Raw genomic sequence first — 15,188 nt, forward strand, 5'->3', positions numbered from 1 at the left:
GAGCTTTAAAGAAGAGTTAGGTAACGAATCAGGTAGGTACACAACACCGATCTAGATTCTGTTCCAGTCAGTATCCAGCTATACCAGGGTGATGACTGAGAACGTAATCTTAATGTCTTCCAGACTACAATGCTGCTATTCCATCTTTGTTTTCAAAGTCTGAATACAACACACATATGTTAATGACCTTAAAGCTTAACTGGCTGGGAAGCAGATGCTGGGTTGAAGTCAGCTGAAGGTATACTGTTATGTTTGCTTAAATTTTTTCTAATCATAAAATGGACAATGTGTAGCTTTCATTCTGTTGTACTTAATGCTAATTTACCGACTGGGCACATAGCCCTGAGAGGTCCATGACGTAACACTGTGAAGAATCTCTGAAGTGTTTCACCTCAAGAGACTTGTAGCTTCTGTTCTGCCTTGACTTACTTGATTAAATAAAGACCTTACAGTTGGCTAGATTCAGAGTTGAACTTACTCTTACTTCTCAAAAATAGTGTAGTAGTTCACTAAATAAACTACTTGGTTCATACTCTTGGCTGACCTATTGCGCTACTTAACCCCTCCAAATGATCTAGATTAGCATCAAATTCCTCCCTACTTTGCTAATAGCTCGGGATTTTTTTTTTTCTATTTGAAGTTTACTCCTGGATGCTATCAAGTGAATGATAGTAAAGCTTCCATGTAGTCCCTGTATGCACTTCAAAATTTAAGCTTCACTGAGTATCTTTTTCATTCATCTTTCCAGTCCTGGGAACTATCCCTCCACTGAAGGCCAGTCTCTTAGTATATTCTTGGACTACAAGCAAATTGCAAGTTGTAATTAATTGAAGTAATTGCACATTAAAAGACTTCAATGATATTAGCCAGTCATATAGAATGCTTTTTAAATTGGCAGGCAAATTTCCTTGTAACAATTCCGGGTCAGAGAGAGAAGTAGTAACTATTACTAAATCTGATTCAATGCCTTTATGGTTTTCTCAGTCCCATTCCTAATATGAGTATTTGTAGCAGCAGAGGATTTCTCACGTTGATATCCCAAGGGACTACAATAAAGATGTTTTCAGGGTAGTACCAATTTGAACATAAACAAGGGAGTAGACTTGTAAGAAAGAGTTCAACTTTATGCTTGAATATGTATCATTGCTATACATCACAAGTATGTGCCAGTGAAACTATTTCCCTTCCACTGAATTAATCTTAAAACTATTATGCTTAGAAATGTTGACAAACTGAGGACATGAAGCAGAAAGCATAGTGAATCCATTATTATCTATCCAGCAACTCCACCAGTAATAAAGGTCCCACATATACCAATCTCCAGAAGCAATATTTCAGATCTTGAAAGACAGATCTGTTTATTACTTGAAGTCCTAATTTGAAACCTGTTTGCTCTTGCTGTGGCTAGAACTTTAGGCTAATTTGACATGGCATCTACAAATACTACCTTACTTAAAGAGCTTTGAGAAAGAAAATTATTGTTTAAAAATATCAATATCTTTAGGTTTTTCATCTTAATCTTATTTTCATTGCTAGTATTGATGACACTGTGCTTATGACAGAGCAACAGTGGACTTAAAACCCTAAAAGTGAAAATAAATAAGGCAATGTTCTGTGCATTTCTTTTTCATGTTCTTCCTGTGATAGAACATACAGATGATGAAACCTTTCCTGTCATAAGTTCTCAGTTCATTTCTGGAAAATATCAACATCTAGTGCCGTTTGAGATGCCCTGTGTTATCCAAGACATTGACCTAAGCTTGGCAGAGATAGCATAGCCCCTGTAGGAGATCCAAATCGTCGTGGACTGGCATCTGGAGGCTGGACAGGATAAGCTATAACATTTCAGGTGGCATTGTATGTACACCTATGTTTAGGTAGTTGAATCATGCCCTAGTTTTCTTGCAGAGTGGTTTGCACTTCTGTTAATTCTGATCAGCTGAGAGATTTCTGTGAATGTAAGCTGGCTCGCCCTCCCCTCTTTCCACCCCCTATACTTTTGGCTTAGTTTATGAAGTATGCATTTTGGGTTGGTGTTGTATTGTCATGAATGATTCAAGACGTGAAGTAAAGACTGGTTTTGAAATTTGACTTCTTTTAAAAACTTTTTTGTAGTATAGCAGTAACCGATTAATTAAAAAATCTTCTGTTGTTTTATCTTGTAGAGCTTTTTGATAACTACATGCAGCAGGATGCACATGAGTTCTTAAACTATCTATTAAATACAATTGCGGATATCTTGCAAGAGGAAAGAAAACAAGAGAAACAAAATGGTCGCCTACCTAATGGCAACATCGACAATGAAAATAACAGCCCACCAGACCCAACCTGGGTTCATGAAATCTTTCAGGGAACATTAACTAATGAAACCAGATGTCTTACGTGTGAAACTGTAAGTCTGGATATGCTTCGTAAAATGAATTCTTCCATGTTTCATGATTCATGTATCTGTCGTGGTTTAATCTCAGTCGGCAACTAAGCACCACGCAGCCGCTCACTCACTCCCCCCCACCCAGTGGGATGGGGGAGAGAATTGGAAGAGCACAAGTTAGAAAAACTCGTGGGTTGAGATAAAAACAGTTTAATAATTGCAATAAAATGATAATAATAATATGATAATAATAATAATAATACACAAAACAAGTGATGCACAGTACAATTGCTCACCACCCGCCGACCGATGCCCAGCCAGTCCACGAGCAGCGGCCCCCCCGGCCAGCTTTCCCCAGTTTATGTACTGAGCATGATGTTACATGGTACGGAATGTCCCTTTGGCCAGTTTGGCTGTGCCCCCTCCCAGCTTCTTGTGCACCTCCAGCCTTCTCAGTCGGTAGAGCATGGAAAACTAAAAAGTCCTTGGCTAGTGTAAGCATTACCTAGCAACAACTAAAAACATCGGTGCGTTATCAACTTTGTTCTCATCCTAAATCCAACACTGTACCAGCTACTAGGAAGGAAATTAACTCTATCCCTGCCGAAACCAGGACAGTATCCCAACAGACTAACATACTAGATTAGTTTCTTTCTTTAGAAATCTTACATTCGTATGAACATTTGCATTTTTTCTTTGTTAGTGAGAAAATTTCAGCAGCTGATGCATGAATTGTAGGAAAAGGCTTTTGGCCAATATTAGGAAAATTCTGAATTGAATTTTTGTCAGTGTGATCATAATGAACTTCAAAATTTAGATTAGAAAATTCTAAATTGATGTTTTCCTAAGAACAATAAAGCCTGCTACTTGGGGATGTGGACTTCTTCTCAAATTTAATGTCTTAATAACTTAATGTCATGCTTAGTGATACATTCCATACATAAGTATTCTGAATCAGTTTCCACCGATTTCTAGTTTTTAAATTTAAAGCCATTGAAATCAAGATACTATGGTTGGCTTTTGGCACTGAGACAGTAGACTGGGATTCTCAAAGAACATAACTTAACATGCAGGAAAAGTAATCCTTTCCTAAATGTCTGTCCACAGGAATTCTTCTAATACTAGACCCTGAGAAATAAACTCCTGCTTTGAGTAAGCTATACTAAAATTTTCTTTGAGAATAGTTCTACAATAAGAGAAAGCCTATATTTCAGAAAAACTTATAATTGAATTTTACCTGCTTGAGAAAGAGAAAAAGCAGCACAATTTGAAAATTACGGTAATTCAGTCATAGTCTGTGCCTTAGATATTGTAAAAAGCTAAATGACTGTATTTTTTGTATGACTCTTCATACCTATTTTCCTTAATTAGGTAATGCACATATTTAAGCATGATGTTGGAAAGGAGGAATTAATCGGATTAAATCTATATATTTCACATGTAATTTTCTCTGTCTTCTAGAAATACCCACCTCTTTTATTTCAAAGAAAATAGCTTTCTAATGTCATATGTAATGTAACTGCAGACTGTAGATCAGTAGGTCATGGCATTTTGAATAATTTAGGTGCTGATTTCTAGCTACCATATTTTTTTTCCTGGTAGATTTCCCCTCCCTAATAACTATTTCGTGGCAACTGTCAATTGCTTCTCTTTTAGTTCTTGAACAGATTTTTTTTTCTTCTTGAAACATGAGTTTAGCCTAGTCTCTTAACATGACTGACATCATTACCTTTCCTCACTGTGGCATAGTGAATCACTGCTGTCAGGATTTTGATCTAGGTACAGTCCTTAATACAATTTTAAAATGCTGATATGCTGATATGCCAGCGTATTTTATTAGTTATCAGGCCTATCACAATTTTGAGAGTTCTACTAATATTGCTCAGTTCTATTTTCTGTTAGCTATTGCTGAATAGGATACACCGTGTCTGTTTGCCACTGTGCCTCCTTGGACAGTTGAATTTTAAATTCAGTGTTCTAATACACATTGTTTTTTAGTATATTAGGGCCTTTGTTTTCCAAGCCCTAATAATCTGGAAATTATTTTATCAGCTTCTGTCTATTCAATATATCAGCTTGGGTCTAATTAAAACACAGTGACCTGAAAATGGGCACTTAGAAACACATTTAGACACATTAAATAAGTAATATTACTGTGAATAGTGTCTTATTTTCAAATATAGTGAGCATATATGATTGTTTTAATGTTTATTGGAAGCTGTTGGTATTTAGAGTCTTTCTGTGTTTAGAAATATAACTTAAAATGTCAGGAGTACTTGGATTACACAGCAAAGTGGATGAATTAGTGCTTCTTAATGATAAGACAATAACCTTAGTATATTTTTTATTTAAATTTGGAATTTAATGCATACTTAAATATAAAGCATAATATATCTTTGCTTTAAGTGAGAATATTTGTGTTCTAACTGGCCAAACCTACTCAACGTTCCTAAAATCAGCATGGCAAGATTTTATTCTAATTTCAGTTGTCCTAATTATAGAAAAGAGCTTCTTTCCAGGACACACTCATTAGCCCATCTTTAAGATAAAAAATTAACTGACTAAAGATTTGTCCTCAGTTTAAGTATGGACAGTGGAATATAAGGAACATAGGTATGATTCTTTAACAAAGATTTGTGTCATGGGTCAAGCCACACTATAAAACGAGTAAGTTACAAAACGGATTGTAAGTTGTCTTTACATGCTTTTAATGTGATTTCTTGTTATGATGCTTTCCCGCTTCCTTGACAGAGGCGGTATGATGAAGTCAATGTTACATATTTTTGTGGCTAATTGATAAAAATGATCTAGAAGTTCATTGGTTTTACAGATTTCTCTCACAATTTAAGGAAAGAGTAACAGTAAACCAGAAAATAATGTAATTGACTTCAAGATTAAATTTGAAATGGCTAAATGTGGGCAGTACTTCCACAGAGAAAAATAGGAATTTGTCTTGGGTCAAAAGCACCAAACATATTGATAATGTTTTTCTCCAGCTGATGGTCTTGCTCTTGTGTTCTCTGCAAGGCATAAAATTCTTTGGCTCAATTCTACTTTGGACTGAGAGGAGGCAATAAGGAAAATCTCGGTGGTCTCTTTTATGGGGGTACTATAGAAGGCTTAACTATGCCCTACTTTTTTTTCTCTTTTTTTTTTTTTTTGAAACCAAGATAAATCATGCCCTTTGTTTCATCTTCATTTAAAAATAGTTTCTGTCTTAGCACATATGGGAGCCTACAGTTGCAAAAGCTTTTTTGTCAGTGAGCTGACTCACATTGCTAGTGAAATTCCAGACTGAAAGAAATACAGATTCCATGAGTGTTAGCCTTCTGAGTTTTCTGTTCTGTGTGGCGTTGGCCGTCAGAGTACAGCTGAGCTGTTTGAGTGCAGATTATGTCCTTAATATGAGAACAGTAGACCATCGCCTTTAGCCAGAATGTTGGAACACCCAAATTTTTCACTATTATTCAGGTGCTCCTGTTAGGAGCACTCAGATGGCTTTCTGAACACATCAGGGCTTGATTCTGCAAGTGATGAGGTTTTCTGACCGTGTCCATCTTTTTTTCATTCTATAGATGATTGAAATATATAGCATTGGTGACTGTAGTCTAAGGAACTTAGTGATGTTTATTTGAACCAGAACTTCTACAGAAGGGGGGGCTGGTTAGAGTGGAGGGTGACTTTTTTATCATTTATCTTTTTTTTAAATTAAAACTATATGAGTTAATATTGGTAAAAAAAGTACTGTTCAAATACTAATGTTCAAAAAATCTTAAAAATTAAGAATAGCAGTTTCTAAATTATCAACATAGATGGAAAAAATCCACTTAGCTATTCTTTCAATAAAGCCTTTAATGGTTCCTCATGATCCTAAGTTCACAATGGACTGGCTAACCTGAGAGAGGTTCTTTAAGGCAGTATTATCAGTATTATCACTAAGAATGGAAGAATTCCTTTTGCGAACTTCTGGTTTCAGTACCGATCTCTTTTTAACCAAGTACAACACATCCCTTTCCTCTTCTCCATCTCCTCCCCGCCCTTACAGCTTCTGCGTGGGATAAAGCTGCCTGTGAAATCTTTATTGTTTCGTGGAATTTTCTTTGATTAGACCAAGAGAGGAAGAATTATCTAATTGCATGTCTGAATAACACTGATCACATGACTCCTTAATTCCAGCTGTCCTAGCTGAAGACTGCAGCAGAGTATTTTCTAGAACTGTTTTTTTTTTCCCTGAGCTGTTCTTAATCCCTAGGCTAAGATGATTTCCACCAGGTTGTTAGTGTTATAAACTCAAGTTTGATAGTTCCAAAAGTGGTTTGCAATGGGATATTTTGAAGAATTGTCCGCATAACTAAACCACAGTACATCCCTGAAGACAGGAAATGTGCAGCACGCTGAAGATGCAGGTGGCTTTTTTTTTCCCACCCTAAAAACATATTGGAAGTTTTCCATATATGTTCTGTGATCTCTTTAAAAGTATAAACATTACACTTCAGCATCTAAATGATGTAGTAGATGTGACGTATACTGGCATAGTGACATTTTTTGTACATGTACACTTACTCTTGGAAAGATTAGGTACAGAAGAGTGGGAGGAATCCTTGCCCAGTCCTCTCACAGATATTAACAGAAGCTTTTAACTTAATTTCCTACGTTTTTGGATTTGCCCTGTGGTATTCGTTCTCAAAAACAGTTGTCTTGACCACCTGTATATTTCTTTTTATTCTCCATGTATGCTGCCCTTAGGAACTGCGTGCTTTTCATCTCTTGATAATCAGAGAGCAACTTTCCAAATTTATTTTTATTCTGGAAACATAAAAAGGGAACATAAATCTCATACGTTTTAAAGATCAACTTACATTAGTTCTCCTGTAGCTGTTTAACTTTTCCTGCCTTCAATCAAGAAACTGCAGCCAGGCATCTTTTCTAAAAGCATTTACTTTTGTACCTAGGAGTCATAAAAGGCAGAGGACGTTCTCATCAGTGGCATTGAGTATCTCTAGATACAGAGAGGAAACACCAGCAGACAAAAGTTAAGGTTGCAGATTGCTATTTCCTAAACCTTATAATAACATAGTTGATTTTCAGGGCAGCTGTGGATTTCATCCATCACCATTTTTCAGGATTTGTGGTGGACTTTATTCTCTGCTTCTAGGAATTTCTTTTTTATTTTAATTGTTATTCTTGCATTGTTAAGCTGAAATCACAGCATAATGACAACCGGCATTATATACCCCCACAGACACATACACACTTCTCCCTTCCTGAACAAAATTAGAAACAGATCTAGCAAATCTCTGAAATAGAAAGGCCACTTGTAACAATTTTTAAAAGGCTGTTATAAGATAAAAGATACATTCTGTCAATAGAAAATGGTACTGAAAAACAGAGGTAAATTAGTATAACTTGTTTTAACTATAATCTATTGGGTCTTTTTTCATGCAGATAAGCAGCAAAGATGAAGACTTCTTAGACCTTTCAGTTGATGTGGAGCAGAATACTTCAATCACTCATTGTTTAAGGTAAACGCAAAAAATCTGAATTTTCATAATTTGTCTTTTATCTGTTACCTAGAAAGCAGGAATTAAAACTAAAAGCTCACAAGCTTAGCAAATTCTAGTTTATGCAAACTTAAGAGTATAAAATTATGTTTATTTTGTACATGTTTATATGTATATTTCAGGTAAGAAACTAGTATATAGCATTTCTGTTTTTTTTTTATTCAGGGGTTTCAGCAATACAGAAACTCTGTGCAGTGAATACAAATATTACTGTGAAGAGTGTCGCAGTAAGCAAGAAGCACATAAAAGGTACATCAGACTCAGGGAGGGAAAAAGATAACCCATGCATTTAATGAAAATAATCTGTTTCCTTCTGTGTGTGTATGAGGCAGGGGGAGAACATTCTTTTTCCCTTAATTTTTCTCACTCTTCTTCCACTTAAGAGTAACTTGGTTGCATTCCTCTTGCTTGAATTCAATGAGCCTACTTGCATGAGTAATGAGAATCCACATAAAGCATTTTGGTACTGCTTTGTTCATTATTTATTTTACGAATGAGGAAAAGAATGGTCTTAAGACCAAAAATAAGTTAAAAAGGCAAGTTGAAACAAACTGCCGGTGACTAATCAAAGATTATGGGTAATGATGAAAAGTCACTGATTTCATGTGACTTTTAAAACTTGGTTTTGTCTTGATAATAAAATAATTTTTCCAATTGCTGTAAGAATCAGTTTGATAGCACTTTTTTTCTGATTCAGTCAGAATCATAGAATCATAGGATAGTTTGGGTTGGAAGGGACCTCTAAAGGTCATCTAGCCCAACCCCCCTGCCATGGGCAGGGACATCTTCAACTAGATCAGGTTGCTCAGAGCCCCGTCCAACCTGACCTGGAATGTTTCCAGGGATGGGGCATCCACCACCTCTCTGGGCAACCTGTGCCAGTGTTTCACCACCCTCAGCGTAAAAAATTTCTTCCTTATATCTAGTCTAAATCTACCCCCCTTTAGTTTAAAGCCATTCCCCCTTGTCCTGTCACAACAGGCCCTGCTAAAAAGTCTGCCGCCATCTTTTTTATAAGCCCCTTTTAAGATGGCGTAATGATGCTTGTAACTTGTTAACTGAGTTTCTGGTTTCTTAAAAGTGTGTAGTTAGTTGTGCTAAACTTCTGCTTGACAGTGCACCTGAAAAGCATCAGAAGCTCTGTGGAAGCCTGAAATTCGTTATGTTTAAAGACAATTCTTGTCTGCCTAATAATTCTTCTAGTCTTGCTTACACCTTTGAAAAACCTCAGATTTTGTATACTGTGAGGTATTTATTATCTGGGAAAGTATTTAGTTGAAGGGGTGGGAACACTGACATGCTCTACTGGTTATACCACTGATTCTGGTTATTTGGTTTACCATAGATTTCAGCACATGGCTTTTGGCATACCTCATCGGCAAAGTCTGCTTTCACATGTTGCCTAAGCTTACTAATTGTTGTGTATTAGAGGGTTCTGAAGCCAGGTCTGTCCTGTTGTTTTCTGTTGCCTTAGCAATTTTTCTGGTGGCAGGTAATGTGATCCCTGACCAATATAAGCTGTGTTGACATAAACTTGTACTGTAGGCACTGCCATATTAGCAAAACACAGCTTTTATTGTTTATAGTTTGCTTTTCATGTGGGGCTTAAGTTCAGTTTCACTACAGTCATAGTTTTCTTCCATCTCTGAAACATGGAGCTTATCTGTGATAGTGTCTACTCAACTAGCAAAGGTGGTGTACTGAATTTCTTCACCAGTGAAAGAGTTCATGTTGTCAAACACAGTTGCATTATGAGAAGAGGACTTCATTTGGAAAAAAGAAATAGAGCAGAAATTATATCCATATCTCAGTAATACAATAAAAATTTAACTCTCCCTAAAAATAGTTGCTTCTGTCATCTTTCTGCCCTTCTCCTGCTTGTTTCATTTCCTAGTTCCCTTGCAGGCCATGGAGAAAATTTGAGTCTAGCAAGGTTTCCTATAGGTTACTATCAGTCTAAGTTTAATGAGAAAAGGGAAGGAAGGTGAGTTTTTAAGGATTTTGTCCCCAGACCCATATTTTTTGAAAAAGGATTGTCTGGTACAAACATATTTCCTGACATTCTGAAAATATAGTCTTAGTAGACATGTCTGAAACCTGTGCTGTGTTGTTGAGACTTCTGAGCTACCTTTCAGGGCTGAAGGCAGTTTGAAAAATTCAGCATAGTGCTGATCTAAGGCAACTAGCTGTGCCAAGAAGCAGAGCAGTCTAGTTTGGTCGCTCTGCTAGTAAGGGCAAATCTATTGCCCAGAGAGTGGAAGTCTGTGGTTGCTGCCAGGCCAGCTGTGGTTGGCTGCTGAGGATTTGTAGGCACTGGTGCGAGATCTCAATACCTCAAACTAGGGAAAGGGGCCAGTGAGCCCTCAATAAAACTAGATTATCACTTTCTGGCTTTGACTGCCATAAAATAATGCTGCAACATTTGTACAAAATGATTGTGCTAGAGCACAGCATTATCTTGTTTGGATGGCACGAGGTAAGGTGAATAACAGTGGGCTATTTGTATCCCTTGGCAATGTTAAATGAATGGCTTGATAGGAAAACTTGGAGTAATACATATGCAAAAAAGTGGTGTAACAAAGCTTATTTTAAAAAGCTTTTTTGCCTTGGCTAGTTTACTGAGAAATTCAACTGGAACAGGATCTCTGGAACAACTTTGTTTTAATACCTCCACTGTATACCAAGTGGCATCTAGGTTTTGCTTTTGGGAACTCAGGAAAGCTATGGGGAGGTATGTTTAAAAATTGAATTCTGTGCTATGCAGTCATTGTGTCTAAATTATTATGTGGGTTCATCATGGCTGTTATTATATATTATAGCTTATTATTTTAAATAGATTTGCAATGCTATCAATTGTTAAAATCCACCTTTAGTAAACACCTGATTATTTGAGCTTCTTTTAACGCTTGCAAAATTTTTTAAAGACTTCAGTAAGACAGGTTTCCTGTTTGTTGATATCAACTGAATGTTTTGGCTGGATATTGGAAATACTGTTGGTTTTTTGTTGGGTTTTTTTTTCAGGATGAAAGTAAAAAAGCTGCCTATGATTCTAGCTCTCCATTTGAAGAGATTTAAATACATGGATCAGCTGCATCGATACACAAAACTCTCTTATAGAGTAGTTTTTCCTTTAGAGCTTCGTTTATTTAACACCTCAGGAGATGCCACCAATCCTGACAGAATGTATGACCTTGTTGCTGTGGTAGTTCATTGTGGAAGGTAATAACTATTTTACACAAGGTATTTTTGTGTAAGTTTAACTGTGTTTAAAAAACAAAACACCCAGTATCACATAACTCTAATAGCATTTAAAGACCTCTTAAAAGAAAAGTTTCTTAGGAAAGAAAGCATTGTGGGGAGATGCTACCAATCCTGACAGAACATACGGCTTTCTTGCCATGATAATTCTTTGTGGAAAGTGATAACAGTGTACTTCACATGACAGGTCTTTGCATGAACTTAACTATGTTTAAAAAAACCCACAAAACACGCAGTATCATACAACTGTAATAACATTTAAAGATCATTTTAAAAAAAAGTTTCTTAGGAAGGAAAGCATTATAGAACAGATTCCTTTATAAAGCATTTCCTTTGGGGTGGGTTTTTTTTAAGGCTTGAGCAACGTTTTCTGAAGTATATCCATAAATTATGAGTTTTGTTGATTACTTTGTTTCCTTGCTTTCAAAATATGACTGTTAGATTTGTATTTGATTTTGCTGTATTCAACAAATGTTCTTATGGTTTCATGTCTTAAAATCATGGCTGCTCTACAAACTGCTGATTGATAAAAGCCCCGAAGTGGAAAATGATGATCTAACATCTAGAATCATAGAATAATTTACATTGTGAGGTCAACTACTTAAAGCTCAAAGCAGGGCTAACTTTGACATTAGATTAGGTTGCACTGGGCTCAGTTTCACGACTAGGAATGCTGATTTCACTGCCTCTTTGGGCAATTTGTTCCAGTCCGTCAATGTTCTTACAGTGATTTCCCCCCCCAGTATCTGGTCAGAATTTCCTTTGCTGCAGTTTGTGACCACTGCTTCTTGTCCTTTCGCTGTGCATTTCTGAGAAGAGCCTGGCTCTCATTTCTTTATAACTCTTCCCTTTTGGGTAGTAGAAGACATCAGCTGGATTCCTCATTTAGTCTTCTCCAGGCTGAATAAAGCCAGCTCCCTCAGCCTCTCTTCATCCATCTGGTGCTGTAGCCCTCTGACAAATGTAGTGGCCTGACACTGGACTTCCTCCAGTTTACCAGTCTCTCCCTTAAACTGACAAGGTCATGTTTGGAATCTCATGTCCAGTTCTGGGTCCCAGAATGCAGAATGGTGGGGATTATCACTTCACTGCTGGCTCTACTCTTTCAGTACAACCCTGCATACGCTCAGCCCTGTCACCAAAATGATGCGCTGCTGGCTAACAGCTCATCTTGTTGACCTCCTGGGCCCACCTAGCCAGTTGGTTTGCAGCTGGTGCTGTTGGATGGAGTTAGTCTGGCACAAGATCTTGCATTCATACTTGTTAAACTTCTTGAGGTTCTTATCAGCCCATTCTTTCAACTTTTTAAGTCCCTCAAAATGGCAGATCTGCCCTCTAGTTGCCAGTTACTGCCCTTTGTTCCACCCCCACCCCCGTTACTGCCTAGATGGACCTAGGATTAGAGTAGGGGTAAGATGACTAGATCTCATGTTGGCCAGGACAGTTTTGGAAAATAAGCCTTTGTGCCATAGTCTTCTGGGACACTCTCGTTCTGGATTTTAGGGAAAACAGAACCTGTCCGTTTCTGACCATTTCTTTCTCCTTCATTCAAGCTGCAGTCATGGAAACGTACCCATTCTCAGAGCTGTGGAAGGAGATGAACCCTGTTTTCATTGGGTTATATGACTTGGTACACAGACATGTCCCTCACAGATGGCAACCTTCCTTCCCTGATCTAGACATAAAAATTGTATGAGTGCTTTTAGCCAGTTAAGACAGTTCCAGAACTGCTTTAACTAGTTGTCCACTTTCAGTTGTAAGGTTCAGCTGCTTCAGAAAGTGTATTATTTCTTTACTTGAAATCTGATTAGAAATAGGACACTTTTAAAGTTTTTTTTTTCTGTCATAGTTGTGGAGAAATTTCTTGTCTGCCATACACTGAAGAGCTGTGGATTATAACAGTTTTAATTTAACTGGGAGCCCTTCTCATTGCTGTGAGGATTTGTGAGACTTCTAAACTGTCAGTTTAATTCAGTTTTTGTTTACAGTGGACCAGATAAAGAGATTCCTGATTGAGACTGTAAATGAACAGCAGCTTTTTCTTTCTGAAGATCAGAAATAGTTTGGGATCTGTTCTGTCCCTATGAAACATCAGAATGTTTTCTTGAATGCACTTCTCTGTCTCTCTTCTTTTTAAATTTCGTTTATATTTTCAATGCCTGTGCTGCTTATTCCTCATTTGAAATTGTAATCCTTTTTTTAGCACAATATTAAATGTAGAGATAAGTAAGACCTCATTATGAAGATGATATAAGTGGAGGGGAAAAAAGAAAAGAAACATCCAAACAGAAATTGTACTGGTGGCCATTTTAATTACTGTTAAGTATTGCTTTTCTACAAGAAAAAAAAAAAAAGAAATACGTTTGTACATACATGTGTGTTATTGTCTGTGTTCTTTTCTAATTTTATTTTACAGTGGCCCTAACAGAGGACATTATATTGCGATAGTGAAGAGTCATGATTTTTGGTTGCTTTTTGATGATGATATTGTTGAGGTAAGCTTTGTGTAACCCTGGACGTTTTTCTCATACCAACCAGAGTGCATGCACCCTCCTTGTGTATATGATTACTTAAAGTAAAAGGACTGGTATGCTAATGAAAAGAGGGTTCAACCCCAGTCCAAATGAGCAATAATGGTGAGTGCAGAGCTGCGCCTTACAATTTGACTATACAATACTTTGAATTGCATTTTGGGTTTTATGCTTCTTAAAAGAAGCTTCTTCGTTTATGGCCGCTGTCTTTCACCTTTGTTTAATAAGCTATTCCTGTGGCCAGAAGACATGGCAAATAAGGATATAGATAAATTGGTTTTACTACAGTTCTTTTCTGAGGGCAATTTTTTGGAGCAAGCTGTTTGTTCATATTTTCTAGGAGTGTATGATTTAATGGAATGGATCAGTCTGGTAGTCTGTTTTATTGAGTATCCTGGATTGTTACAGACAAAGGTGTAACAAGTATCAAAATAGGAAGAAACTTCAGATTTTTGAGATTTTGCCCTGAAATTTAAAAGTTAATCCCTGAAACGGGAGCCTTTTGCCTCTGGTGGTATTCTTGCTAATATTAGCCGTGCTTCCAGGAATTCTTATTATTAAAAAAAAAAAAAAGGGTTTCTAACTAATTTCTTGGAACAGCAGGATTCCCCTTCACCAGTTTTGACTTTGTCATCTTTCTGTTTCATCAGTTATCTTTTATTCTTTATTGAGAGAAAGAGCAGAAACTGCTGGTATCCTTATATCATCTCAGGTTTTTTGCTTGTTCTACCATCTTCCTTTTTCCCCCCTTGTCTATGCTTATGCATGAACAGAAGTATGATTGTGCTGTCCACGTCCTTTTCCTGATGTCCTGGTTTCGGCAGGGATAGAGTTAATTTCTTTTCTAGTAGCTGGTACAGTGTTTTGGATTTAGGATGAGAACAAAGTTGATAACGCACCGATGTTTTAGTTGTTGCTAGGTAATGCTTACACTAGCCAAGGACTTTTCAGCTTCCCATGTTCTACCGACTGAGAAGGCTGAAGGTGCACAAGAAGCTGGGAGGGGGCACAGCCAAACTGGCCAAAGGGACATTCCATACCATGTGACGTCATGCTCAGTACATAAACTGGGGAAAGCTGGCCGGGGGGGGGGCCGCTGCTCGGGGACTGGCTGGGCATCGGTCGGCGGGTGGTGAGCAATTGTACTGTGCATCACTTGCTTTGTGTATTATTATTATTATTATCATCATTTTATTTCAATTATTAAACTGTTTTTATCTCAACCCACGAGTTTTTCTCACTTGTGCTCTTCCAATTCTCTCCCCCATCCTACCGGGTGAGGGGGAGTGAGCGAGCGGCTGCGTGGTGCTTAGTTGCCGACTGAAGTTAAACCACGACACCTGACTTTATTTAAATTAATCAAATCTATAAAATGAATAATTTACATTTTCCTTACAATACACAAGAACTGCATAATTGAAAAGAAGAAAAATGAGTGAGACAGGTATTGGACTTTGTCGTGGTTTA

The 15,188-nt window shown here is 37.2% G+C and overlaps 1 protein-coding gene across 2 annotated transcripts in view; it reads left to right on the top strand.

Annotated features, from left to right (window-relative positions):
• The window catches only part of USP12 (ubiquitin specific peptidase 12), a 43,316-nt gene that overhangs the window by 23,726 nt on the left and 4,402 nt on the right, over positions 1-15,188 (top strand). Inside the window, exons 4-8 of one of the 2 annotated variants that reach the window (XM_076328043.1) lie at positions 2,166-2,392; positions 7,817-7,893; positions 8,098-8,181; positions 10,954-11,151; positions 13,607-13,685. In XM_076328043.1, the coding sequence (XP_076184158.1) occupies positions 2,166-2,392; positions 7,817-7,893; positions 8,098-8,181; positions 10,954-11,151; positions 13,607-13,685 (665 nt within the window). The remainder of the gene's footprint in view (positions 1-2,165; positions 2,393-7,816; positions 7,894-8,097; positions 8,182-10,953; positions 11,152-13,606; positions 13,686-15,188) is intronic. The other variant, XM_076328044.1, reaches the window with a different exon arrangement.

The sequence above is a fragment of the Aptenodytes patagonicus genome, chromosome 1, assembly GCF_965638725.1.
Source record: "Aptenodytes patagonicus chromosome 1, bAptPat1.pri.cur, whole genome shotgun sequence".
NCBI lineage: Eukaryota > Metazoa > Chordata > Aves > Sphenisciformes > Spheniscidae > Aptenodytes > Aptenodytes patagonicus.